The 27,764-nt window shown below is 40.3% G+C and overlaps 1 protein-coding gene across 1 annotated transcript; it reads right to left on the bottom strand.

The window, feature by feature from the left end:
• Positions 1–24,133: 24,133 nt before the first annotated feature.
• plac8l1 (PLAC8 like 1) lies at positions 24,134–27,173 on the bottom strand. Its single transcript, XM_067491570.1, has 4 exons — positions 27,059–27,173; positions 26,094–26,329; positions 25,840–25,976; positions 24,134–25,667 (listed from the first exon to the last, which is right to left on the bottom strand). Exons 1-4 carry the CDS (start codon positions 27,082–27,084, stop codon positions 25,536–25,538), a joined length of 531 nt encoding a protein of 176 aa, XP_067347671.1. The 5' UTR covers positions 27,085–27,173; the 3' UTR covers positions 24,134–25,535.
• Between the last annotated feature and the right edge of the window lie 591 nt (positions 27,174–27,764).

Here is a 27,764-nt window from a genome sequence, read left to right as displayed (position 1 = left end):
GTCCACAAACACCGTGAAAAGGCCACTTCCACAGGCAATTTCCCTTGTAAATTATGGATGGCACACAGTCCTCACGCTGTGCAAAACAAAATATTCCATTTCAGCCAAAGCGGATGTGAAGCTGCAACTGTTTGATTAGGGGAAGTTACGCTGTAATTTTAGTAACAAATGCTATATTGTTACTTAATCTGCACTGATTTTTTTTAACTCATACTGCGAAAATGCTTCTCTAACTTGCGCATATGTGCAATTTATACAGATGTGGATTATATAGCTTTCAAATAACACAGGTACTGTACATCTGCAGTCTAACTGAAAACAAAGAATAGGCCTTTGGAGGAGGACTGGTTAGAGGAATGATTACATTTGATCTGTAACCCTTTCAACATACACAGAATTAAATTGAGCGAATGATATCACTGATGGATTTTGGCCTAATTACTATTATCTACAGCAATTTAAATGGAGGTCAAGTTAGTAAAGTTAGTTCTGGCCTTTGTGTTCTGTGGCATCACATTTTGTGAGTGTTCAATTATTTTTGAACTCTTGCAATATGAGAGCTGCGTTAGAATAGGCTGCATTTCCCACGCAGCTCTTTCTGGAACTAACTTTCTTTTGTCGAAACAATTACAACCTGAATTTGTCACAAGTTTGTGTGAATGTTGACCAAAGAACTAGACAAAGACAGGGAGTGTGACAATGGTGGACAACATAAAGCAACAGAAACAAAAAGAGGACAGAATAAACATACAGGACCTAAACCAAGAGTAAAATTTACATAAAAAGGGGAAAACAAGAGAAGCCAAACATGACAGCAAACTAAAGGAAGCTAGAAAAGCTAAAACATGAGCAGGATTAAGGGAAATTAAGAAGCTGAGCATGAATAAGAAAGTTAGAGAAGAAAAACAAGAATAAACCAAGCTAAACGTGAGCAGGAATAGGCATAACAAGAGCAGAAGCCACTATGAGCAGCATGGTAAAGCTTTAGTCCAAAACCAACTAAAAGCAGAGCATGAACAGAGGTTGGCAGAACAGAGGCTCAAGGTCTTAGAAGGGAGTTGATGGACTGGATGTCATTTATGTACTGGAGACTTGATTGCAACGGGAATCAGGTGTGTGGAGACAAGGAGCAGCAGAGCAATCAAGGAGAATTGACCCAGGTGCAAGTGTGTGTGTGTGTGTGTGTGAGAGAGAGAGAGAGAGAGAGAGATTAAGGGCTTTACATGTATAAATGACGCGGGGTCAGACAGGTCAACGAATCCAAACAAAAACAAAGTTCAAGATGTGGATCATGGCAGAAATACTTTTATTCACTGCATATGATCATATTCTACATTTGTACTATAAAAAGCCAAAAATGTATTTTGAAATATGGAATTAAGCTCAAACTCCATGTGTCAGTTTTTTTTCCTTCACTTTCAATAAATCTACCTTTGCTTTTTATTGATTTATTCAAGTATACAATGCATGAATAACCAACAGAACTGCACTGGCTCCCAAGTTCCAAAAGGTGGGTGAGATTGGTTATCCACATTCCAAATAAGGCAACTATGGTCTAATAATAGAATAGAAAAGAATCGATTAGTTAGAATAGAAGCTTAATTGTCATTGTAGCATGTAGGATGAAATTGAAAAAGCCTAAACAGTGGCTCCATCCAATTCATGTAACTCATGTAAAACGTGCAAAACAAAATCCACACAGATCTGTACAGTCAGTATTGCCACAATCAATTATTGCACAGTGGACATGAACTCAGTGCTCAGTTACTCGCAGTACTGGGTAAAGTGGGGGGTCCTGTTGGCTCAGTGGCTAAGCATTGGGTTGTGAAGTGGGAGCTGTGCAGTTCCTCCAGAGAAGGGACAAGGAGACCAATACTCTTCTCTGGAGCTCTTTTCTTTGGGCCACTCTACATCTGGTGTAACACACACTGATACAGTACGTTAGGATGCTCTCAATGGAGCAGCAATAAAAGGACACCAGCAGTCTCTGCGTGATGTCATTTGTCCTCAGGACAGCTAGACGTCTGATGACCAATTGTTTCTTTTCCATTTTAGAAAGGACTCGCCAGCATCTCTAATTTCACTCATTGTCATTTCCAGAATTGCCCTGTCTCGCTCTTAAAGCTCTGAGTGGCTGATTCATGCTGTCAGAAATCTTTTAAGCATCACTTTATCACAGGTTTAGGGAATAATTTAAGATTTCCATCACATAAATAAGTGCCAGTTGTGAAAATGTAGTCTGTATTATTTTCTACAGAGTCATGGGGTGTGTGTGTGTGGGTTTGTATGCATCTGTTATAAAGTATATTTGGGAACCTCTGTATAAATATGTATTTAATGTTCAATCCATAAATGCATATTTGAATTATTCCATTACAGCTGCAGAAAGTGTTCTTATCCATATTTGGAAAGTGCTGACTGTAGTGGCAACTTTTTCTGCATGTTTAGGAGACTATTTCACAGAACAACTGCTAATGTAACAAATGAATGCCATCAACCCCATGCATGTCGGGATCCATCTTACAATTATCCTTACAGATGATGTTATTAAGCCGAGAGTGAATAGACGATTTACAAAAAAGAGGGGTGGGGTGGGGTACACAAAGGCCGCTGTATTGTCTCGTTGCCGACCGAGAGTCGCCTTAATCAGATTGCAGAACAAGCAACTAGGGTCACTCAAGCAAGAAATTGTTTTGGGTGCATCAGAGTGAAGGAATCATTTAATGTGCCTGGATTCTTGCTGCTTTCAGTTTAAATGATTGCCACAGTAAATCTGTCACTCTGTGTCTCCACATTAACAGTTAATGTATATTCTATTAGCCCCATTATCCTCCCTAAATACAATATGCAATATGAGCTTCATCGCTCAGATACAGTACATGCTCTCTGCTGGCTATAGATCTTCATCTAATCCATTTCCAGTGCTCTGATGGTACAGATTCAAACCGGGAAATAAAGTTTCTGTTTCACTGTGTACCAGGGATAATGCACTTAGACTAAAGTGCACAGGACAGGTCTCACTGTGCCACATATTTAAAACCCAAGGCAAGTCAATTCCCCAGAGGGTGTGATGCAACCATAACTGCTTTGGGTCCTTGGAGCAGGTATGAGTGCAGGGCGGCTCATCTTTCCGAGTTTTTAATCTACTTTTGTTACGTCTGGCCCCGCGTCGACAACGTACTCCCTGCCGTTCAAGCCTCAAACCCTCTGCGGCTGCAGCAGCAAATTCCGACCCTGCATGAATGGATGTTCATTGTAGAAGTCGTTTGGTGTTTCGAGGAGTGTGCGCGTGTTATTATTTTGATTATTTCCCCGTAGGCTCTAAATGTACCCAACGGAGATGTGTGTGTGTGTGTGTGGCGAGTCTCACTGTGAAGACTTTGGGGAGGCAATGCACCTTTGCCACCCTTTCCTGTAATGTACCATCTGTTGTGCTCTTTTTCTTACTTTCTCCCTCCTCTTCTCTCAATCTCTTACTTTCTCTGCGAACCTTGGCCTCATGTAAGAGTAAAAAAAAAAAAAAAGGAAGGTGAAACCTCAGCCCCTGTTCATTATTTTGCCTGTACTATTTCTGACACTCCCAAGGGGAAGGATATTGACTGAGTCACGTATCAGCACCACCTATTTTCAGGCAACAACAGAAACACTGGATTCAATTTCTCCATGCCGGTCATCATCCTGAAGGCATGAGGGAGCCATGTTTTCCACTCAAAGTAATGACCCTCAAGTCTTAAGACTTCGACGGAGATGTGATAACCACCTGGTGACAAAACAAACAAAACAAAACAAAAAAAAAGACAAGAGCTTAACCATTTGGAAAGGAAACTACTTCAACCCTCCTTCATCCTCCTCTTTCTCTGTCCGCTTCTGTACTGCATTCAGATTTGGGTTTTGACTTCTGTACTGTGCTGAATATGAGTGGAAGAGAAGAAAAAGACAGAGAAAGTAAAAGGCGGGAATTGTAGATGGATGGGACTATAAGGGGGAACCAAGGAGAGATAAGGGAGGAGCGACAAAGCTATAGATGAATGTAAAAGACCACATTTGTCTTAAATCATGTCCAAAGACGCTAATGTTCCTTTTTGAAGGTTGCAGACAAAAACCAAAAAGGGACATTAGATTGGGATGTTTTATCTTCTTTATTATTTTTATTTCTGTCTCGCCTTTGTGTTGCAGCTGCCTCTGAATGGACTGTAAGTGTCCACATTGTTTTTCATGAAGTGGACCTGTTTATAAGTTCTCCATAGACAACAGAACTAAAACCAATATGTTGTGCCAGCAAGTTCTTATTTAATGCAGGAGTGTGAATGAATGTACTGGGGTGAAAACATTTGATACACACATTTGAGAATAATGAAGGGACAAAAAGTGACTAATCAAAATCAGTTAGCAAAATAGCTATAAGGAAAAAATTGCGCCCAGCCAGCCCAACTAATTGACATATGAATGACAGAATATAAACTAACTAACCGAGTTTACACTGGGACCACAAAAGAAATTACAAAGTAAAAACCTTCAACCTTAAAAAAATCAGTTCCACAGCAACAGTGTTTCAAATAAAACTACTATTGCATTTATACTTCATTATCTTAATTACAGTTAAGGTCAAGTTAATAATTTATATGTCAGTGGGACTAATTTTTTTGAATTCTCATTTAATTAATTAATTAATTAATTAATTAATTAGGGTCTTTAGCTCCCATGAAACCTTTTGCTCATGCAGAAACGTATGGCTGGGTTCCTCTGATCTAGGCACCACACTCTAATTCCAACTTCAGAAAAAAAAAAAAATCCCTTTTAAAATTTATGCATGACTGCCTCCCCCCCAACTGCAATCTCAACCAAAATGAGATTCAGAACAGTAGCAGCGGAATCAGGGCAGGAAACAGGCAGGAAGAGCAGATTTTGTTACAAAGCTCTCTTAAAAGTCTTTGTTTGGCTTAAGTTCATGACCAAACAGGATTCTGGTTTTGCATTTTTGCATTTTTTTTTTTTTTATTTAAAACACGCAGACTTTTAAAACGTGCGGAAAGAAAGCGGTTCTGACAAGACTGATCCACCCCCACGATCAGCTGTGTGAAGCTGCAACAGCATGGTGCTCAGAGCTAAATGCTAATGGTGACAGGTTTGTATGTTGGCAGATGTTCACCGTGTTCACCATCCGAGCTTATTAGCAGCTCAATTAGCAGTAAACACAACGTACAACGACAATTTGCCCTGATGATGGATGTTGGTCAGTCGCCAAAACTCATCCAATTGTTGTCACAATTTAGCTCAACCTCATGAGAGTCTGACTAAAGACATAAAGACATTAGAAAACATCCTCTGGATATTCATTTGGGAAATGTGAATATGTAAACAAGATGATACGGAGTTCGTCAAAAATGTGTTGGTATGTAAACAGTACACAGAACCTTTAAAGCACATTACATCAAACTCCAAAGTCCATCCATAATTGGTTATGTCAAACACTATTTCCAAACAGGAAGAAGTTGTCCTGCTCAAATTATCCGATTTTTGCAGAAGTGACAGGGATATTTTCATCTTTCAATTTCCAACCGCTGTGCAGTTGTCGGGAGACAAAGTATCAAGCAAACTTGAGATGGCCTAACGTGTCTTATTAGGGTACCAAAGTATGACACAGACATGCATAATTTATCATTGTTGAACCCAGGTATTAAAATGTCACACTATTTCTGTAGGCCAGTGACTTCCTCTGTGATAGACTGGATAATCACTGGAATCTCAGTGAAGTATCTCTCAACTGACAGGTCTCCAAAACTACTTGGACAGATCAAACTTAATCAGGCAGTAAATTCAGGCAGAGTCAAAAATGTATTAAACCATTTTGTTTGATGAACGGATCAGTGCGATGACAGTTCTCTGAACTCCAGTCTTACGGAATCTGTTCTTTTTTGGAGTTGAGGATGCTCTTTGAACCACAGACCAATCAAAGTCTTACAAGTGCGGATCCAGCCATTCTCTTTTGGGGGGTGGGGGGTGGGGGGGGGTACAGTTCTCTGAATTTGAATTCAGAGAACTGTACACTACTTTAGAGACAACTGAATGTACATGCACATTTATTAGTTACTAATTATTTTAACTCGAGGTCACACTCACAAAAATAACTGGCCATCAGAAAACACGTTTTGAGCAACTATTCACAAATCTGATGATCAAGTCAGCTCCCATTTGTTTTTCTCTGCTCGTTGCAGAGAACGAGTTGTTCTATAATTTGATGGCTTCTCTCCTGTCCTATCCCAGACATTAAACAGTAGCGGTTGAATATTTTTATATATGTTTGTCTTTTGGTAATTTTAACTCCGACTTCTGTTGTTGTATCTGAAGTTTGACGTAAAACACAACCGGTTGCTGTGGCTGCAAGTGACACGAGACAAAATCTTGTCCAATAATTAGCTATTGGCAGCACCAATTAGTTATTGGTAAAACACACAATTCTTTGTCAGTTGATGTCCAAGAAACCTTTTGTATAAACTGACAACACGTACTTCCTACAAACAAATTAGGAAACATTCCTGGTGAGGTGATTGCTTTGGTTGGTGACTATGGTTTAATTAAAAATATAAATATATATTTATATGCACACAAGTCTCATCGTGTCTGCAGGGGAGGAGGAAATGAACAGGCGAGGACACGTTTGGCAAAAAGACCAGAAGGATGCAGAGGCTAGTTTGTTATTTTTCTCTTTGAATGTCAATGTGCTCTTCTACTTCTACTACCACAAGAGTTTTGTTTGTTTCTTTCCAAAAATAGCAAAGGAAACTGAAGCAGTGTTTGGCTGCCTCAGTCTCCATTTAATGGTTTTCTTGGCTTTAGAAGAGGCCCTCATTTCAAGAGGGTCTGGCTGCATTGGAAAATGAGAAATGGCTGTGGCAGATGTCACTTGAGAGAGGAAGTTTGCTCCAGAGTGGAAGCAAGCAAACAGACTATTCTAAATCCAATATAAACACAATGGCCACACCAGAAACTGAGGATTAGGATGAATGTCCAGCACAACCAAATGCATTTCTAAATATTTTAAATAGTCTCACTAATTATTATCATTTTCTTTTTTTTTCTTTTTTTTTTGAGGATTCAAAATCTTGTCTGACATTGTAGTAGAGATCTTTTCTCATATGGAAGCTGGTTTGGCATTTGTTTTGTAAGAGTGCTTGTGTTCAAAATAAAATTTCCACATCTGCTGCATGAGTCATTCAGTAATGCAAAGCATCCATCTCTAATTTGCTTGTGTATGTAATTTCTTCCTTAACCCCTCCTTATAGATGGTGGTACGTGTGCATTGGTTCACAAGCTGAAGCTGTTACTGAACAAGCAAAGAAAAGGTTAGAAGCCAAAGAATAATTTGAAATCATTGAATAATTTAAAAGTTTGCACAAACAGAAATAGAACAGCTAACAAAGTTAAACTTTAGCTAAACAACACAGATATACAGCAACCGATGCAAGAGTGTGTAGCACTAATGCTGATGCCCTGCTGTGTTATTTATTCGCAACATATGTTATTAACAGCTTAACATCTGCAATGACACAATGACGCACTGTGTTATGTCACAAGACAACAACAGAAAACACAGCAAGACGGCGAATACGTGTAAGGTATCACATGTTATTGGTGCAACAGCAAGAATCTCATCACCATCTCATCATCTGTCTTAAAACCTATCATGTCTTTCAGCTCTCATCTGTGAGTAAACTCCGATCCGATGTTTGACGTAGTCTGATCTCTTGCTGGTCGTTTTGTCATCCTCGTTTCCCACAACATCGTCTTCATGGGACTCTACGCTGCCATACTCAGAACACCCGTCATTACAGACTGGGCAGTGACAATAACTATAGATGTATTATGGGAATTGTCACGATGGGTTTCTGAGCCGGGAACAAAGTGATTAGCAAAGATAACGCGGGGGATGCTGCTAGTGAGAGATGCCATTTGTTTTAGTAGTAGTCAGAGTGCCATCAAAATGATTTTAAAGTTATTTCATTTTAAATATTCACACACACATATGTACTTTAAACTTGTTGCAGCAGCCCAGGAACAATGTACGTTTCAGAGAAAAGAAAGGGACATTTTGTACAAAACGGACTGTAACTTTATAAGTAGGCTGAGTTTCAGCAAGCAGCTGGTGTAACTGGGTGCTGATAAAGAAATCTGTTTCATAACAAATTCATAGAATGAACTTTTAATACCTTTTGCAAATTCTTCTTTCTATTGCCCCACATTACCTACCACACCAAGTCTGCAAAGTTCTGGAAATGCATTCGGTAACTACGCAATTTTTTTTTTGCCAACAAATTCCCTTAGGTGTCACATTTGTTTTTCATCCTCACTGTCTCCCCCAATCTCTCATTCCACCTTTTCCGCCCAGCATTATAATTGGTTTAATAATGATGTATTTGACACTCTGTAGCTGGGACGCTGTGCACAGTGTATTCAATCTGATGCAGTGCTTCAAGCTGTCATAGATTTCCATTATTAACATAAAGAGACCTCATATTGTGCCATCTCTCCAGGGCCCCTGTTCAAGGTTCACCTTTCTCCCTGTTTGCTCACATGCCACATACCTTTATTGTCAGGAAAACAGTGACTGTGTATAAAGGATGGCGTCTGATTGAGTTCTTTTCTGGCTAACATTATTATATTGAAGCGACTTTACCAAAAAATGACTTCGTAGCAGCCAGTTAAAACTGTGAAGAAAATATTATACTCTTCTTCCTCCCAGCTCCCCAGTGGTTATTATAGGATCTAAACAAATCCACTGATGACCTTTACAGGGATATCACTGTACATTTGTAATAACATGAGCATGCAAAATGGGATTATGTCAGTGAAATGACAAAATAACAAGCTTCACCTCGTATTTATCATAACGGGAGGCTGCTGAATCTTATCGCTGCAGTTCTACCTCTTAGTGAAACCTTGCTTCACCTTCATAATCCTCAACAAAAAAATACTGAACACAAAAATACAGACGCGAAGACAGCGGTGAAAGAGAGCATTATGCAGTGATCTTACATAATCTATTAATGTTATTAATTGTTTTGTGATTTCAGTATGACAGTTATGAAAAGCTCTGTATGTGAGACGCATTTCTCAAACCTTGACACATTGGACAAGAAGCAACAGAGACAGAGAAAGAAACATTGCTGGGGCTGGTAAGCCTGAACCATGATGCTTGACTGGTTACAAAAGCGACAAGGCAGTGAGGCAAGCAGTTTGCTATTTTTTTATGCTCCATGTCTAACTAAGTCTTACTGTGTGTGTGTGTGTGTGCGTGTGTGCACGCGCGCGCCCAGAATGCCTTTTATCATCTTTTTGGAGCCAGTGTTTTTTTATTCTTACACAAACCAAAAGCAGCTTACCATTTCTTGGTTGGCTCTGTTTTCTGTCTGCACATTCTGTTGACTTAGCCTGTCCATCTCCTCCTGAATCCTGTACGATAAGCCTGGAACAAGAGATATCACACATGCACAAATACACAAGCACAAAAGGACATTTGAATAAAATAATTCAGAGGGATCTACAACAATGCAACCATAGCTAAAGCGAAGCAAATTCGGATGTGCCAAAGGGAAATTGATGCATGAGCAATTAAAACTCAACTGTCTGCCATATTGGCAGTGTGCAAATACACAATGAGCCATCATATCAGAAAAAAACCCCACTACAATGCTACTTACAACATACAGCACATGTATCTCTAGCATTGCAATTTCAACAAATACAAAAGTGTGCATAAAAAGGCAAACGTGGATTTTTTAAGCACGAATAGAAAGTATTTTAACCTAAAAAATGGTGCAATGCCAAGATTCATAACTGTTCACATAAGCACAGAAATAAATGACAAAACCCCAAATCAACTATAAACACTATAGAGGAGCATGTTGAAGCTTCCCCATCAAAGTTTCACCGGCAAGAAACAGAACAGGACAATTTCCGTGTGATGCAGCCATGATGTCACTTTCACCTTAACTTAATCCATTTCTCATCTGTTCATTTTACTGCTGCAAATGAATCCACTTAATTGGTGATGAACAGAGTGGAACCACAATGTTTATACGTTTATATGCATGAGGTGTAACAATGCAGTTTTGGCCTTTTGGTCAAACCCTCTTTACTGATGAGAAAAAAAAAAAACATATGACGATTCCACAACAACAGCTTCATGCACAATTAGAAAAAGACGCAGTGTTATAATATATATATATATATATATATATATATTATTCAGTCTTGGTTTAACACAACAAACACTGTTCTTTCTTTCCGGAAAACAGTGAGTTTTCAAATATTAATGTCTTACACGAGACCTCGACCCAAGACTGTACAAGCATGGGCTGGTGTGTTATGAATAAATGTGCTGCGTGTTAATGAATTTTCTTTATCTCTGCTTTAAAGTGTTATGCTCCAGTAGTTGTATTGTCTTTGAAGGATATTAAAGCTCACCCTCTGAAATGCCATTTGTAGTGTAGCTTCAACTCTTTGGTTGTCACATGAAATATCAATAAATAATCCATGGCTGTAACTCCATATGGAGATGACTCTTCTTTGGAATTCCAGTCCATGATGGATGTACAGATAGTTCTTCTCTACTAAATGACTAAATATGGAATTTTCAGTAAGTAGCAGCCTATTGTTTAATGACCAAACAGGATTATACTTAAATCTGAATTCTCCTGCTGCTTTGTTGTGAGTTTACAACGGACTCTTTCTTCTTTCTGTACACTTCTTGACATTCTCCTTAAATACGCACTGCACACTGAAGCAAAGAGCTGTGGTTTGTCATCTTTCCACTTCACTGAAAAAATTTGACAGCGCTGAGCTGAACGGAGTCATGTAACACCATTGTGAATGATGTTGTCTCTTAACTTGTTTCCTCTCCTCACCTCCTCCGTCTCAGCACTAACCTCCATTTTGGCTCTCCTCCACCCCTCGGTGTCCGGTCCCTCTCCCCACCTCCCTCATAAACCCAATTTGCCTGTCGTGCCGCCACATCCCCCAGATTTCCTATTGCCCCTCCCTTAGCTTCTCAGCTGCCTCTTCATGGCTTTCAGTAATGCACAGCTGTGCAGCGTTCCTCTGATTTGGACAAGTGATTTACTTGATGCTCTGACTCTTATCTTTCAAAAGCTGGGGTTGGCCCCGAGCTGAGGACTGCACCAACCCCTCTTCGACACACATAATTTCAATTACACATGGTTGTCTGCATGATTCCCAAGCCAAGATACACTATGACACAAAGTCATAGCAACAGAGCACATACAGACGAGGAAAGATGACAAAGTAAAGAAATGTCTAACGAAGCATAAATACAAATATAATTAGTTTTAAAGGGAAATTTTTTTTAAATCATTAGATAAAGACTGAGGCTATATTCTGATTCTTGCAACTATCACTTTAACCAGATTCTTATTTGCATTAATTTCTTAACCCGACCATATTGTTTGTGTCAATCACAGAGCACCTGAGAAGACTGGCCAGACACCAACAGTTTGTTCTATGTGTAATGGTAAAAGAAAGTAACAGAAGTTAGACTTCAACACTTATAGTAGTTGTTTGTTTCAAATGGCTCATTTGCTCCAGAGTAAATGATGCACTGCAGTGCAGGAGTATCGTGAGTGTCAAGAGGGAATAAAAATGAATACAAATGTACAATAGTGCCAGTTTTAACAACAGGAGAAAGTTGTAACTAAACAACTTGTGACTGTGCTGCCTGAGACAGATAACGGATATGGGAAAAGACACTGAAGCACTGAAATGTGTAGCTAATCATTTTCAGACCATTAAACTTGATATACAGAAAAAGTGTGGAAAACAGTTTCTCAGTAAGGATACATACTGTGTATACAGTCTCATTTTCGGTAATTTCCTAATGTTGGATACCTGGAGCGCTGGGCAGAGTCAGATGAAATGTAGCAGAGGCAGGAGAGGAAGGCCTTCGCAGGGCAGATTGATTTCAAGTCTCGCACTAGCACAAGCTTCAGTTACATATTGTAGCTTTAAACACTTTTTCTACCGTCAGTTAGTCCATAATAATACATTGATGATTATATTTGATCTGCAAAGTAACTAGTAACCTCAGCGACTAAACGGTACAATATTTCCCTCTGAATTCAAGTGCAGTAAGTAACATAAAAAGAAGTATTACTTAAAATCATAAATCAAGACCTTTTATTGAAATGCATCGATTATTGTAAAGAGATTTTCCCCCTTTTTTTTCTTTGAAGTTTGAATTGAAAAAATGGCCATTAGTGATTAATCTCTTAGCTTCACAGAGATAAATTAAAGAGGACTAACATTAGCACACGCAACTCTTTTTCTGGGTTGCACATATTTTAGTAGTTGTATCCAAATCCGGCAAGTAGCCTAATGTGTAGACATCCTTTAAGAAATGATTCATTTGAAGCCAAACCGTGACCTTTATAATTACTACGGCTGCTAGAGGTGCTTAACTGTAATATGTTACGTATAGTTGTAACAACCTGTTGAAATTACTGTTGGCGTCGCATTTTCTCTGAGGGCCATAATTTACCACCGAAGGTTGTTTTTCGAAAACATCCAAGCTAGAACGTGTTACTGCTTAAAATTATTTATGTAGCCTTTATTTCACCGGCACTGAGAAAACAGACTGGTTGTGATCATATGCGGATGTGTGTTTCATCCAAACATTCCCGAGATGCAGGCAGAAAGAGACCAAAGGTGATGGACTATGCCATTAGCCACAAACAGGTCTCAGCTCCAGAATTTGTCACACCCCTGACCTTGCCTTCTCATATGAATAGCATCCTCTCTTTGCCATGTCACCATATCCCCCCCACCCACCCATATCTCATGCTCTATTTTCCTTTTCCTCCTGTTCTGGTACAGACAGAAAGTACTTCACAGGCGCGATAATCACTGCAGTGCCAGACTTAAAATTCAGTCAAATAAATCAATGAGTTGTAGTGGACGCAGTACGGAGCAGTGTGCCGAAGCCCAGGGATTAAGACGAAGGTTTGTTTATGAATAAACGAAGAATTACTGCTCAGGAAATCAATCTTCCAAACTGTTACACAATTTCATGTTTTCAATTAACCTCAGTTTATGGTTGCGTTATGTTCATGCTGGACTTTTGTGTTTTATGCACTTTTACATCCTCTCATATAAAAAAACACTTAAATCCATAAGGTTTTATTTGAATGCTGTATTTCCTTAAATATCACATTTTACCGTCTACTTGCCCTTTTGCACGGCTGCCTAATTTTAAGTCTGGTCAGCTAGTACCACTTAGATTCTTGGTTAAAAAAAATCAATGTTAAACTGCTGCAGGGATGTGATGTTCAAGAGAGGAGCGGAGCCAGTAAAATGCTCAAGGACAGATGTTTTCGAAAGGCATGTTATAGATTTTTTTTCCCCCCCTGCACGAGTGTTAGTGGTGATTGAAATGTCCTCATTGCGCCGTTTATGTCAATATCCTGCCGTTTAATAGTCATCATGAGATCAACACATCAGTTGTTATGTATGGGTGAACATTAGTCAGCCTGTTCTTGTATCAACACTAAGCTTCCACTGTCGCTACAATGTCAGATGTGCACATTTAGGTTGCAATTTAGTCACCGCCATTGAAAAGTTCATCGATTTGCTCAGAGGATTAGCTCCACCTCACCGACATGAAAACAGGACACATTGTAGTGGCTAAGGAAGATCCCGTTCTTTTCCTTCCTTCCTTCTTTATGCAATTCCTTGACCTTTCCTCGCCTTCATTTCTTATTCTCCACCACCTTCTGCGGATGTGTCTCTAAGCTTGCTATTACTACGCCGTAGTGAGGGGAAAAGGTGATTTCTTTGCAATAAATAAGAGCATAGGGCATTTCATCGAAGCATTAGTCTGAAATGCTTCGCACTAGTAGGGTAAAAGCCATATTTTCGGCGTGGTCGTCTCCGGTGGAAAATGGCACTCGAACCCTTTGGTGCTCTTCACATTCACCTCCATTTGTCATGGCCAGTGCAGAGGGCTGCACAGTCTGTCTGCAGCCGGCGCGTCAACATGTAGATCTGACGTTAACTCGGATCAAATATGCATGGAAACAATTTGATTCGATTTACAATGATGCTGAAGGTTTGTGTCACCTCACAAGTTCCCAGTGAGCAACCAAAAAGATCATTGCAGCATATTTTACAGTCTTGTAAAAGATAGTCACCAACTCAGTTTTTCACCTTTCGTTTTGTTATCAATATTTAATTGTGGTGAATTTTATGAGGTTTTTTTGGACAAAATAATTTTGGGACTCTGGAAACGTGGCTACACCAGTGATCAGTTAGGCGAGTTCAAAGCACTTGTTTGAATTTTTTTTACTAATTGTGTATAAATCTACATTCTGCTGTCAAAGTGAAATTATGATTCAAAGCCAAAATAAAAAACGAGGGGGGAGGGGGGGGGGCACTTTTTATAGCCACTTAACCATCTCTTTTGTTATGAATTGTCCTGACCTGACCCAGTGAGCAGTGCATTATTCACCGCACATCAACCCCTGCTCTTGTCACTTCCAAAAGAACGACAGTGGCAGTGCGTCTCGACAAGACAAAATAAACGAGGCAGCACAAAGTGCACGCCAGGCTGAACAGCCGGCACTCATGGAATTAAAGAAGCGGATGCTTAAAGGTCAGGACTTGATGGCACTCTGGAACCAAATCTGAGCTTATCTTAGGGTACTGTCTTTAAAGTACAAGGTAATCAGCTAGTCACACGTCTTCAGGAAGAGAAGTTCAGTTTAACCATCTGAACACATCAGTGCTGTGATAAGACTAGTATCTTAATGTTCTCACCTTCCTGTCTTACTTGAGTGGTATCTAAAGAGCTTCAGACACTCGGGCTAACATTTGTGTTTGCTGCATTTGAGTTCACCTGCTCAGTCCTATTCATGCATGATTCCACTGAATGCCACACCCCATCCGTGTCACCTTCTAGGCCCTCTTCACCCCATCACTAAAACTCTGAGAGGAAGCACGGTGCCTTCGTTCTCCTTTACCCTTTCATCCCTTTTTTTTTTTTTTTTTTTTACATAAATATTTGACTACCTTGCTATTTTTATCACGGTTCTTCTTCCTGTGTATTATTTTTAGTTTTCCTATGTCACCTTTCCTTTTTTCTCTCCCTATCCTTGTACAGCTCTCAGCTATACTAATGAAAGGATGACTGATGCAGGTGTAGGTCAGGAGCTGGAGCCTGTCATTTATTTTCCAGTTTTCCACAGGGCTTGCCTGGGGCCAGACTCACCTCGACCACAGACAGTATTACGATAAGAGCTTTTAGTCCACGCTGCGATTGCACACACATGTACGCTGCACTCTGCTGCATTCATTTGTATGCACAAAGTGACTACACACCGACATGCTCACACGTACTGCATTGTCTTGGTGTTGTCACTGATACACCGGTGTTTGTTGGTGTCCCAGGTGGTACTCAGAACGATACTCTGTTTCTTTTCTTTATGTGTATCTCTAACTGGTTCTCTTTCTTTTCCCACCTTGTCAAAATTTTGGGGGGGTTTTCCCAAGGTTACTTTTGTCATGCATCTCTTTTTTTTTGTTTGTCTTTTTATGCATGGGCACAGGTAACGTAGTCATCCTTACTATTTTGTAGGTGTAAGTACAGTATGTGTTGTGAATGTGTGTGTATTCTCTGCTCACTGAGAGACTCCTCAACCAGTCGGCCTGCTCCATGCCTCATGGCTTTTTGTTGTTTTCCTCTTCATTTGACTGACGTGTCATCCTCAAAAGATGTTTGCCTCGCCCAGGCACTCCAGATTGGACACGCTTGCACGATCCCAGCCTGGGCTGTGTTTGAAGAAAGACAGGCAGTTGAAATTCTGGTTTATTTAAACATCTCACACAGGGAGATCAGCGCCTCAGTTGTCTTCAGTATTTGTTACAATGTTGTCAGATTGGTGGGGTAAATCAAATCCAAGCCACGCAGATTCCAATCAACGGCTTTCGGCTTGTCCCTTCACGGGTCGCCACAGCGGAACATGTTGCACGCCCGTTATTCTCGCATGCGTTTTTTAAGCTGGATGCAATTCCTGCCATAAGCCTCCCTTTTTTGTCCAGGCACCAAGGTTTTGCAGGATTCGAATCCGCTGCCTTCTGCATCGCAACCCAATGCTCTACCACTGAGCCACCATTCCCCTAAAACTATGCAGATTAATTCTGTATTTTACATTAGAGACTATTTGGACATGATGTCACCAGGTCGCGAGAGGGATGTGGGAATTAAGTAATTTTATTGGTGAAGACACAAGGGACTTTGCAGTACATATGTAGAGCAATGAAATCTTCATATTGTCTTCTTGGTGCACACACTAACTAGACATCTGTCACCCTTTGTAATATCTATGGGCATCAAGGCTCTTATAGGAAGGGTTAAACACAACATGGTGATACAATTAAAGACCAGGACCAGCAGTCTTCAATTAATTCTCAGACTCTCTTTCCCAAAACAACCCCCTCGATGTCAACCAGTCTGGTTCTAACGGTCATGGAATGTCACAGAAGGAAAAGTCTTCAGCTCAGCGATCCCACAATGGTGGAACGAGCTACCAAACTCTGCACGTCCAGCAACCTCACTCCCAGTATTCAAAAACTGCTAAAAAACAGAATTCAGGATGCACTTAAGTCTATTAAAAAAAAAAAAGAAAAGAAAGAAAAACTCTCTGCTCTTTCTTGCATTCTAGGAAACGGAAACACTTCTTCGGATAGGACTTTGCTTTGATGTTTTCTCCTTGACTTAGATTTTTGCTTGCCTTGTAACATAATTACCAATTATTATTACAATAAGGCCAGTTGGTGGTGTACAATTTTCAGCCTCAGCCTCAGCTGTACTTTGTATTTAGTCCTTTTTTATAAATGTGCCTCTGAGTACAGCCTTACAAAGGAGAGTCTAGCCATGCAGATCATTTTTGGACCTATTTCTGCTTCCAACCGAAAACAGCAAAGCCACAAATTACATTTGCGGTGCTATAACCATTGAAAATGATATTTAGAGTACATAATCCACAGCTGTTCCCATTTTAACTAACTTCTACTGTCTAGCTGTTTCTATGGGAACAACATTAAACTGAATTTTTTAGAAATGCAATTGCTTCTTAAAGAGCGTGATATATAATTTATGGACACTTTGAAGCAGACTGAGGCAGACAGATGAAAACACTAAGTAACACACGAATCGGTGACGGAAATTCTTTGGTCGTGTCTCTAGGTGACAACAGTGACAAGTGTGCACGTGCACACACACACACACACATGTAGAGTTCTGCGATGATGTAATCCATTTCAGCTACCTACAGTAGTGAAGGCTACTATCCTGCCATCATGCCGGATAGCAGCTTTCGCCTTTTAAGTTTTACTCGTGCATTTTATCACTTAAATATTACTTTGCTTACCCTCACACGGATAAACAGTTATGTTTTCACTTGAGACAGTAGCTACTGTGGCTATAATCACATACTCTCAAACAGGTTCAAATATCATATAGACGTTTGACATTAGTGAAGGACATTTTAATGTGTGTGCACGCAGACAGCTGTACTTTAGCTGTTAAGGAACATTTACTTCACGGTGCAGCGCACTCACCGACATTCATCGGCAAACAGAAGAAAAGGTGTTTTGCTTCTTGAAACACTTGACTCTGTTACTTACGCTGTTTCGTTTAGTGACGGTGTCAAGAACGAATAATCTAACAAAAAAAAAAAAGCACTATTCGTATTGACGAGCGTGAATCCCAAGTAGAAAACACCACTGTTAAAGGTTGAGGTTGACGCAGAAACTCTTCAATAATAAAAATGCATCTATAGAAACGTCTTATTGGAGACCACTATACGATGACGGGTGCTGGTAGGCAAACCTTTCCACTTTTGGTAGAGACAGGCTACCTGATTGCCCTTTGCTTTTAGTCTTTAAGCTGGGTTAATTGCCTCCACAAGGGTGTTGATCTTCACATCTACACTTGGCAATAATGTGCACTTAATAAAAATTCACACTGTTGCTTTAAGTGCAGGTGGGGGCTACTTATTATTACTGACCGGTCACACTGACAGAGCAGAATAACATTTGACAACAAAGGGCTTAGCTGAATTTACTGAATGTGCCCAATAAAATAAGAACAGAACATAAAAAAAAAAAACCTAAACACTAATGATTGGACTATTTTATATCTTGAAACATAAGTCATTTTGCTGATATTTTACCCCAGAGTGATAAGTAATGTGTGATGTCATATGGGACAGTTATTTGCACAAGATATATTACATATTCACTCATGTATATGTATTTAAGTGTAATTAGTTGGAGTAAAGTGTGTGTTTTGGGTTATTAAAGGGTGGATTATTTATGTATTTACCATGCCAGCGTTTGCAGACACGCAAGAGTCAGAGGCTTTTATAGTTTAATCATTGGTGTTCTGCATCTGATGTGTTTGTAGTTTAGATAAGAAATGTCTCAGGAACACATTTGAAGTTGCTGTGCAAGTCTAGAATTGGAGGAACGAAGGAGGCAGGGAGTGCGGAGAAGGATCAAAGAATGTAGATGAATCCCAAAGACTCTGCATCATTCTTCCTCACTCTTGCTCTCTTTTCTTCTCTGCACCATTGAAAATGCCTTAGCAGTATACGCCTACACATTCTTCCTCACTTACTAAGGCACTGCGGCTTTTTGACATACAGTAATCACACACACACACTCGCATACAGTTTACTCACTTACATGTCACATAACGTTAGAATAATTCTTACGAAAAGACAGCTAGTCTGGGAAAAGTGATGTGACAGGACTTACAGATTGATACTGGCCTGTTTGAGTTTCCTTGGCACAGAGAAGGGTGATCGGTGAAAACAAGGCAGGGATGTAGGTCACACAAAGATCCAGAGTGGACACATTCTACTACATATATTTGGCCGACACGTTTTTCCAAAGTGACTTACAAGTGAGGTACAAGAGAAGCAAAAGAGAAAGTCGAAGAGAAAACATCAAAGCTTAGTGCTGTGAAAAGAAATGTTTCCATTTCATAAGATGACAGATAAGAATGTATTTAATTAGTTTAAGTTTGTGGGGAAGTTCTGCGAAGGGAAATCAATAATTTATTTATTTATTTTTTTGTGTGTACACAATAAGTAAGAATCCACTTCCCGTGGTCTAGCTTCTTTCCTACGTGACAACTTGCAGGGTTGTTTTTAAGCCCAGTGTTTTTTTTTTCCCCAAGTCAATGCAGCACTTTTGACTCTTTCCTGCAAGTAATGTTGCCCACTGACCGTGCAGAAATGTTACAGCATTCAGGCCCCATAGCTTAAAGTGAAGCATCATTCTGTCATGGCTGCATGCCATCTATCCTCTCCTCCTATGTCACATCAGCCAGCAGTAAATAGAGTGGATAATGAGCAGTAAAACCCCTGGGACAATGTTAGGTCTTGTCTGCAATGACAGTTTCTTCCTCTCTGTCCTCTGTTATGTCATGCAACAAGACATTTTTTTTCATATTCTTATTCCAGTGCATATCTATATCTATATCTATATAGATATAGATATATATAGCTAGCTAAGTACTGTATGAGCTTGTGCCTGTGCATTAGACTCATTCGCAGGACATATGCTATGATTTGTTAAAGAATTTATTTTCTTTCCCTGTCATGCCTGCGATAAAGAATAGAGGGGGAACTAGGAAGCTTTTCTGGAAGTTTAATTTATACAAATACAGAATTGCACATGATATTGAACATGAATTGAACGCGATATCTTGTCTAGAACCCAGTGACACATTGTATAAAAGCTCAAATCATTCTTTTAAAGAAGATTATGTATTAGATGACCCACACACACAAAAAAAAAAATGGTCTTATGGTGAATTTCAGGCTACTTGGATTAATATCAAAAGATTCTCATCTACTTGAGACTGGGACTGGCTAAAGTTTTTGCCATTTGAGACAGAAGGTTCAAAGCAGTCTACATCTTGAGAATGTGAATGATAAAGGATATCTTACCTGTGCTTTCCAGCTCAGAGCATGAGCACATCAGTGTTGTCTAGTTCTATATCCATTATGCAAAGCAATCAAATACATCACAGCAGGCAGCCAAAAATGTAAATGTATCAAGTTGGAAATAGATGACTCATCCGATAACAACACTGTTTTTATTGCTCATGGCTTCGAGATTATGGCTCCTCACATCCATGGAGAGATTCCTGCATGGTTCTCTCATGCAAGAAGCAGATGGGGACTTGTAAGCAAGAGCCTGCCTGACGTGACTCTTATTAAGATTTCTGGTTGCACATTGAAATGATGAAAAGTCCTTCTGGCAAACTGAAGGAATTACCTAAACATTCACTTTGAAGTTGTCACAAGAAAGAAGCCATCATTACACCTTCAAAGCGAGTGTCTACCCCTCAGGTTTTCCGTTGGACATGTAGGACTAGTGCTCCATATTGACATCAAGCAATATAGGTTTTCCAAGTCTGCAGGGAAGGGATCAAAAGGTGATCACAAAGTTGCAGAAGAGGGAGGACGCTTTTTAGCCATTCAGGCCCAAGGACCTGTCATTTCATAATGCATGGTCACATCAAACTGTGCATGTTTTTTGCAAAAGGTAAATTCAGAAATGAGCGGTTCTGCGAGCATTTGGGTCTTCATATTGGAACCCAACAGGTGCTCAAAGAATAGAGAAAAATGTTGGAAAATTACATCTCTACAAGAAGAGCAAGTACTGTGCACATGAGCATCCTGACACACCTGTGTGTGTGCAGCAAAATGGACAGAAAGAATAAATCATCCCAACCCCCGATATAGCATCTGCCTTCTCCGGGTTGTTCACACACCAACAAATGACGTTCTTGACATTCAACTGAGATGTGATGTGTCTTGATAAAGGTTTCTGTACTCACTCAGACTTGTGTCAGTGAGCCCTGGATTGTATTGGCACCAGCTGCATAAACTGGAAAAAAGCTTAATCTGTGTGATTATTGGCCTTATTCTGGACGGTATTCCGGGAAGTTTCTTATAAATTAACTTATTACAGTGGGGCGGTGGGTAGCGGGTGAACGTGACACCTAATATTTAAACAAGGAAAAGTTTGCCAGCAGGTGGTTGAGATGGTTCGATGCACGGCTCAACAAAGCGAGACTTTACCACAGGTCGGACAATTTGAGTTTTTTCAAGTTTTTATTTAGTTTCTCTTGATTTGTCTTCTGTTGTCTTCTCTCTTCTGTGATAAAATTCTTTCTTTTTAATTAACCCATCGCGCCGTCACCTTTCCTGGGTCCTTAATATATACAACCCAATTACAAGGAATTTAAGAATAAATCCTTCAAGGGGCTAAGAATATAGTTCTACTGTGGTACATTAAATACAAAAGCGGGCAAATCTCTACTGTTATAATCCTTGTGTATTACAATCGTTTCTGAAGTCAAATAATTCCTTCAATGAAATTCTCCTCCTGTCTGTCTTCAGAAAAATAAATAAATAAATAAATCTATAAAACCGTCTGCATAGTCTGAGGAACAAAGCAGTGCCAACAAATTCCAAGCTTCCATCACCACACACAAACACACGCATACAACCCAAGACAAGTCAGCTTAGCAGCAGAGCATGCAGGCTGCTCAAAACTGCCAAGGTTTCTAGCTGCAGGACAACAGCAGCTGAATGTGCTGATGTGTTTGAGAGACAGAATGAAAAGAGAGACGCAGGAGGGGCAGCGATGAAACTCCATCACAGATAGTGATAGGAAGAGAGTATGAGGAAGTGTGCATGTGTGTGCGAGTTATGTAAACCCCAGGTGGGGCTTGTTGTCCTGGATAGAAGTATCTCCTGGGGGCTGACTGCTCCAGCTTAGCAGGTCTCTCCACCCCTCTCTCTTTTTTCCACAAACACACAACCAGTAGGAGTCAAGAGGAGAAGAAAATAGGAAACAAATAAAAGAGGGCGATAGAGGAAATGGAAAAGAGGGATAAAGAGATGATGTGATAGAGGGGAATAAAAGCTGGAGCAAAGAGGAAGTGCTGCACTTCCAGACACGAATACATTTCAGATATGTCGGTTCATAGTTTGGAAAAGCACACTTCACTTTTTGCTGATGGTCGTTCAGTTATATGTGCAGCTGGGAGGAGTATGATCCGTTTTTCCCGTGCTGGTAATTTGTATTTTCTCTCTTTATTGACATCTCTGCATAACAGTTTACATTGAGCACAATCTTGGGAAACAAGCTTGTCTAGGTACTGTACATCTACGCGGATCACACCCACCACCCACACAAACACCGCAACCTCAGGGGCTGTTGTGGATAACAGCCTGTACTCTGCACCTGATGCGTCTGTGGGGATCGTTGTCTTCATGCTGAAACAGCAGAAGAAGTTTTATGGTCCCTGTCGGACTGCTGACTTAAGGTGGGCTTCACTGTTCCGAATCCTGACCTCTACTACCGCTGTGGAGATCCCGACTCTGATCCCACATCAGCACTTAAGACTGTTTTCACCCCACTGAGCTGCTGTAGGAATAGAAAACACACAGTGATGGAGCCAGATGTGGGGCAACACTGCTCTCTAATGGTTCAGACATGTCGGTGTATCTGAAAGAAATGACGTAAGGCCAGTGTGTGTGTGTGTGTGTGTGTTTGGGAGGAAGCTGGATGAAGTAGATGACCAGGCTGTAAAAGTAAATGGTCTATCTACTATTTTAGTATTGATATTTCAGATTTTAAAAGTGCAGCATAAATTTTTGTTTCCAGAAACTGTATGTGGATCAGCCTATGAGGACACAGACCCCAGTCTGAGTCTAAATAATACTTATTGCACACATTAGTTTTGGATGAATTAGGCTAAAAATGCCCCTTTAAAGTAAGGGTCCTACTGTGAAAACAGGTTGCGTGTTTCTATCTTGTGATTCACAGTAAGCAAACACTGACTGTAATGTGGATCTGACAAAGTTACACAAACATGGAATTTGCAAAAAAAAAGCCCAAATTGTTGCTAATAAGTCCATGTAAAGGTACTTGAAGGGTCTGTGTAAATAACAGGCAGTGGGAAGGAGTCTGCAGGATGTGCTGTGACTGCAAGTTTCACAATCCACCGGTACAATTCAGAGCTATTGATGCTGATGTAATAACCGTTGGTCATTGCACACGGAGAGGAAAAAAAAAATGCTACAACAGTGCCTGAAGGCTGCTCTGCTCCAGGCAGATCTTGATCGCTAACAACCCCCAGTAGGCAGAGAGCAGTGGATCTGCAGGATTTATCTGTCCTGGGCTGATGCGGAGAAAGTGGAGCCTAATGCAGACAAAATTATTACCATGGAGACAATGTTGATCTTATGTCACAACAGCTACGAAACAGGATATACTCTAAGAAACAGCTGGTTTTAGGCTAAACGTGAACATATTTTCAATTTCCTTTCTGTGGCTTTAGTTTAGGATGTAAATGTACATTAAAGCTTTTAAACTTCCCTCTGACTTTCCGATATGTTAATTATTTCTCTGCTTCTAGCTGAAAAACTCCTCCCGATGACATCATCTAAACTCGTAATGATGGAAAAACTCCTCTGACGGAGCTCTGGGAAACCAGGCTGACCGTGATCACAACCTCCCATAGTACGAGCGACGAGATGACATAATCTGAAGTGAAGGTTCCTCCAAGTGATGTCATCTGGAGGCATTTTTTAAGCTTGAAGAGAGAGAGATATTTTCAGCGACATTTATTTACATGCATTATGCAAAGTGGAACCAAATGAGCCAAGTTAAATATCGGTGAAGACGTCCTTTAAAGGTGCTCGAGAGTGTGTGCAAAATGTAAGAAATGTGCTGCTTTGGTCTTTTTTGTTTAGAATCTGGATTCAAAATGTCCAAAGTGGCACATAAACTGGGAGGCGAAAACCCCATAATGAAAAACTTTAAATTTCCTCTAAAGCGACCAGCATTCATCACCACTGTGGGTGCGTTTAATTTCACTTACAAATGTTAATTACATTTGCATATGAGGCATGATCCGTCATCCCGAGACACCAGCGGTTTGTAGTAATAGAGTTTGGCAAAGCGGAGGGTTTTCCACTCAGGTAAAAGCAAACAATAAAATAATGAAATGAAAAAGAAACGCGAAGAATGACAATGGTTGAAAAATATTTATTTTCCATCCCTGAGGTGTTCACTCCATTGTAGGTAAAATATGATTGGATTTTTCTCTCTCCTTTCTGACACCAAACCAATTTCTCTCTTTCCTTATTTCACTTTTGAGCAGCTGCCAGGTGGGGAAGCACATCAGTAGAAATTAACTAATTACATATTTGCCCTTTTAGGACCCATCTGCTTTGTGTATAAATAACATTTCATATTCACTCTTGCTAGTTGGCATTTCTGGTTCAGGGAAGCACAGCAATCAAGACTGGATGAATAATATGATTGAATGCCTGAGGTCGAGGAACAGAAGGGCAAAAAAAAAAAAAAACATAACAGAAATACAAAAATGGGCTTCATATCACCAGACCGTACTTGAACTATTGACTGTATTCTGAGCTGTGCTGTGGCTTCCATGCCAGGTTCTGCTTCCTAATGGGTTTGCACACTTGTTTCATCCCACACTCAAGAATAAATTAACCACCTCTTACTTAACTTAAGAAACTAAATAATTGCTAAGATCAAAGTACAGTGAGAGGCAGCTCCTCTGCGTTTCTCCGGCTTGACTTTGATTTAGTTTAAAATACGAAATAAGATTTATTAGTCTGATTGGTAGATATTGTCCCTAATGTTGAGTTATGTCCCCATATGCGCCTCAAGGTCTGGAGGGCGTTCGTTGTCCTCCCTTCATCTCTCTTCGTGTCTCAGGGGGACTGAACACCTTAATGCGTCTGCTGACCTTTGGCCGCTTAAATCAAATTCAAGGGTTCACACAAATCATATATAGATTGCGCACTTAGCTCATTTGTACTACTTTAAATCAAAGAAATTGTCCCTATGAACAGTGAGCATCGTGGAATATTTAGCGAACGAGCGAGAGAGATTGATCATTTTGAGCAATACAAAGTTCCATTAATCTCCATTAGAGATCTGTCATTAACATTTGTATTAAAATGGTTTTAATTTCTTATTCTGATAAAAAAAAAAAAAAAACGCCTAAAGCTGCTTGCATGACAGATTTAAACATATTTAGAAGAAAAGAACGTTTCCTGGTTTTTACTGGCGTCTGACTTTTACACCATATGTTTAGTGCCATCTTTTGACAGCTACAGCTACTGAAACCAATCATGTGTGTCACCACCTGCTTTTTACTCATCTGAAAATGTTGAGGAAACTTGAAGTTATCTAGTCCGTCCATAACGTCAAACAACCTCTAAGGAAGGTTTTAGTCCTGCACACGTGGTCAGGCCTCACAGCTGTGACTGTGTGGTTTGTCCATTCCCGTTTTTGAATGTTGATGGATAGACTTGATTTATTGTCCAAGCTGTCTTCAGGCGCAATGTTCTCAGTTAGTGCTCATCGATCTTCGTTGCTCTGCAAAAGGGAAAGCTAGAGTTTCCTTAGGAGCACACTAGGGCAGTGGACACATGATACGTCTGAGTCTTCATCCTCCGCTTCATCTCTCTTATCATCTGACACACAGCCAGAGGGTAACAGCAATACACTGTGGTCCAGTCCTCACACACACTGCCCTGTGGATTACAGAGGAAGCACATATTCAGATAAAACAATGCAGCGTCCAGAAAGTGGAAGGACAGACACAGAAATTCACTCACACCTCTTAAAGCACAACACGGAGTCACACATGCAAATTCTCATTCCTATATTTCTTGATTTTTTTTCATTGTGAGCACACGCACTCACTCGTATCTTGTAGCGCTCTCTGATCCCAACTCGTATGGCAAAGGTGGATCCCGGTAAGACAGGCATGCACAGACACTCGCCGTACTGATGAGCTAAACTCAGGTCTAAACAGCAGGGCACCAGTGCCCCGAGTATACCTGCAAGTGTGGGCACAGATTAGCGACTGCTGGTGTGTGAAAGACAGTTTGACACGTTCGTAATTACTGACACTAAGCCTTTTCAGGTCAGTCAGCTGAACCGTGTAGTCAAGTTACATGTAGTCTTGTCTCCGCAGACGTCAAACAAGCCGGTGCTCCAGTCTCCTCCTGTCTGTGTGATGGTGGTAATGGTCGTCGTGGTGACCCCGAGGCCGGGCTGTATGAGCACTGGGTCTGTCGCTGCAGGGGCATTATTTGAGCCCCAGTTATCTTCACTTCCTGTGGTGGAGCCCCCCGCTTCCTCCTCGTCCTGAAACCTATATGCTGAGCCACTGGTGACCGACAGCCCAGGTCTAAAAATTAGATTAATAATGAGTCTTCACTTTGACAAATGGTTGATACATTGTTTAGAGCTTGTCCAGCTTTTAGCAGGGCACTGATATAAACAGCAGGGTTAATATTAAATAGCAATGTGTCAAATTAGCCAATTAGTGTAAGCTTTTCATTCATTTCATTTGATTCATTCAGTAGTTTTCATTTTTCAAACCTCCACACTGGAAGTAATGAATCTAGTTGGGTTACACGAAAAAGCAGCACCTGCCCCTCGAAATTAATACTGCTGTGATGCCCGTGAGCAACGCTCTTCATCCCAGCTGCCCCAGTGGAACTGCTCAGGAGCCACAGGTAAGACTGTGCTTGTACCGGGTAGCTCACAGGCGTGAATATGAAAAAGAGAGCTAGGCTCTCAGGAAACTACCCTGAATATAAAAAGGTTAAAACTGTTCTGTTGACACCGCAATTATACTAATGTACTAAAAAAAACGTTGTCTGATCACTTATACAATACTGAATAAAATACTGATTTGAAGCTTCAAAACTGCAAATTGCAGTGAAGCTAAAATCCAAAATTGTTGTGTGAAAAAAGAAGTGTGAAAGCAGAAGCTAGAGCAACAGTAGATTAAAAAAAAATATGTTGCCGTTTTGTTTCCACTATAGAGGCAGAAATGCAAAACACAGCAGAATAAGTGAGCTGTTGGCTGTAGTTCCACTGTGCTCAGTGGTGACAACAAAGAAACACTTACTGATGTGTGACTGTCGTCTGCTCCATGACTAGAAGCTACCGGCATCCAGAGAGGGGTGAGGTGAGGAGATGAGAGCAGAGAGAGGGTGAGCGAGGAGTCAGCAAGAATGAGTATGTGGTGGGGGTGGGGGTGGGGGTGGGGGTGGGGGTGGGGGGGCGAGAGACACTTCCCCTGTGAGAGTGTGTGTGTCGGAGCAGATAAACCAGCATTCAGCTGGCTGGGCCAGAAGCTGTGTGACAGAGATAAGTCTTGTAGTTGTCTTCTGTTTTGAGACTTCACTGTGGCCCCCCTCTAATACATCAAATGCAAAAAAAAATAAAAAATAAAATAAAAAGGTAGATACACATCGAGGTACATGAGGATGCACGTTCATATATAAATGAATTAGATGTGAACAACAGATGCATAAACACACCAGAAGGCCAGATTAAGCTGAAATGTAACAATTATTTAATTTCTAAAACAAAGATGCACGGGTCAAAATACAGTCAAATAATTACTTTGCTAAATTAAAGACGTCAAACATGCAAAAACTAAATTGTAGTCGAACAAAGGAATTCATTTTTGGTGTTTGTGAAGCCCCTTGAAACTGCTCTACATATAAAATGGACTCAGACATTCATTTATTCTATAAAGTATTTAAAAAGACACAGTCAATGTTAGGCTCTCCCTCAAGGCAGAAGCACAGACTTCGAGATGAGAAGTG

This window comes from Channa argus, chromosome 22 (assembly GCF_033026475.1).
Source record: "Channa argus isolate prfri chromosome 22, Channa argus male v1.0, whole genome shotgun sequence".
Lineage (NCBI taxonomy): Eukaryota > Metazoa > Chordata > Actinopteri > Anabantiformes > Channidae > Channa > Channa argus.
This window is presented reverse-complemented; position numbering and strand designations above follow the sequence as displayed.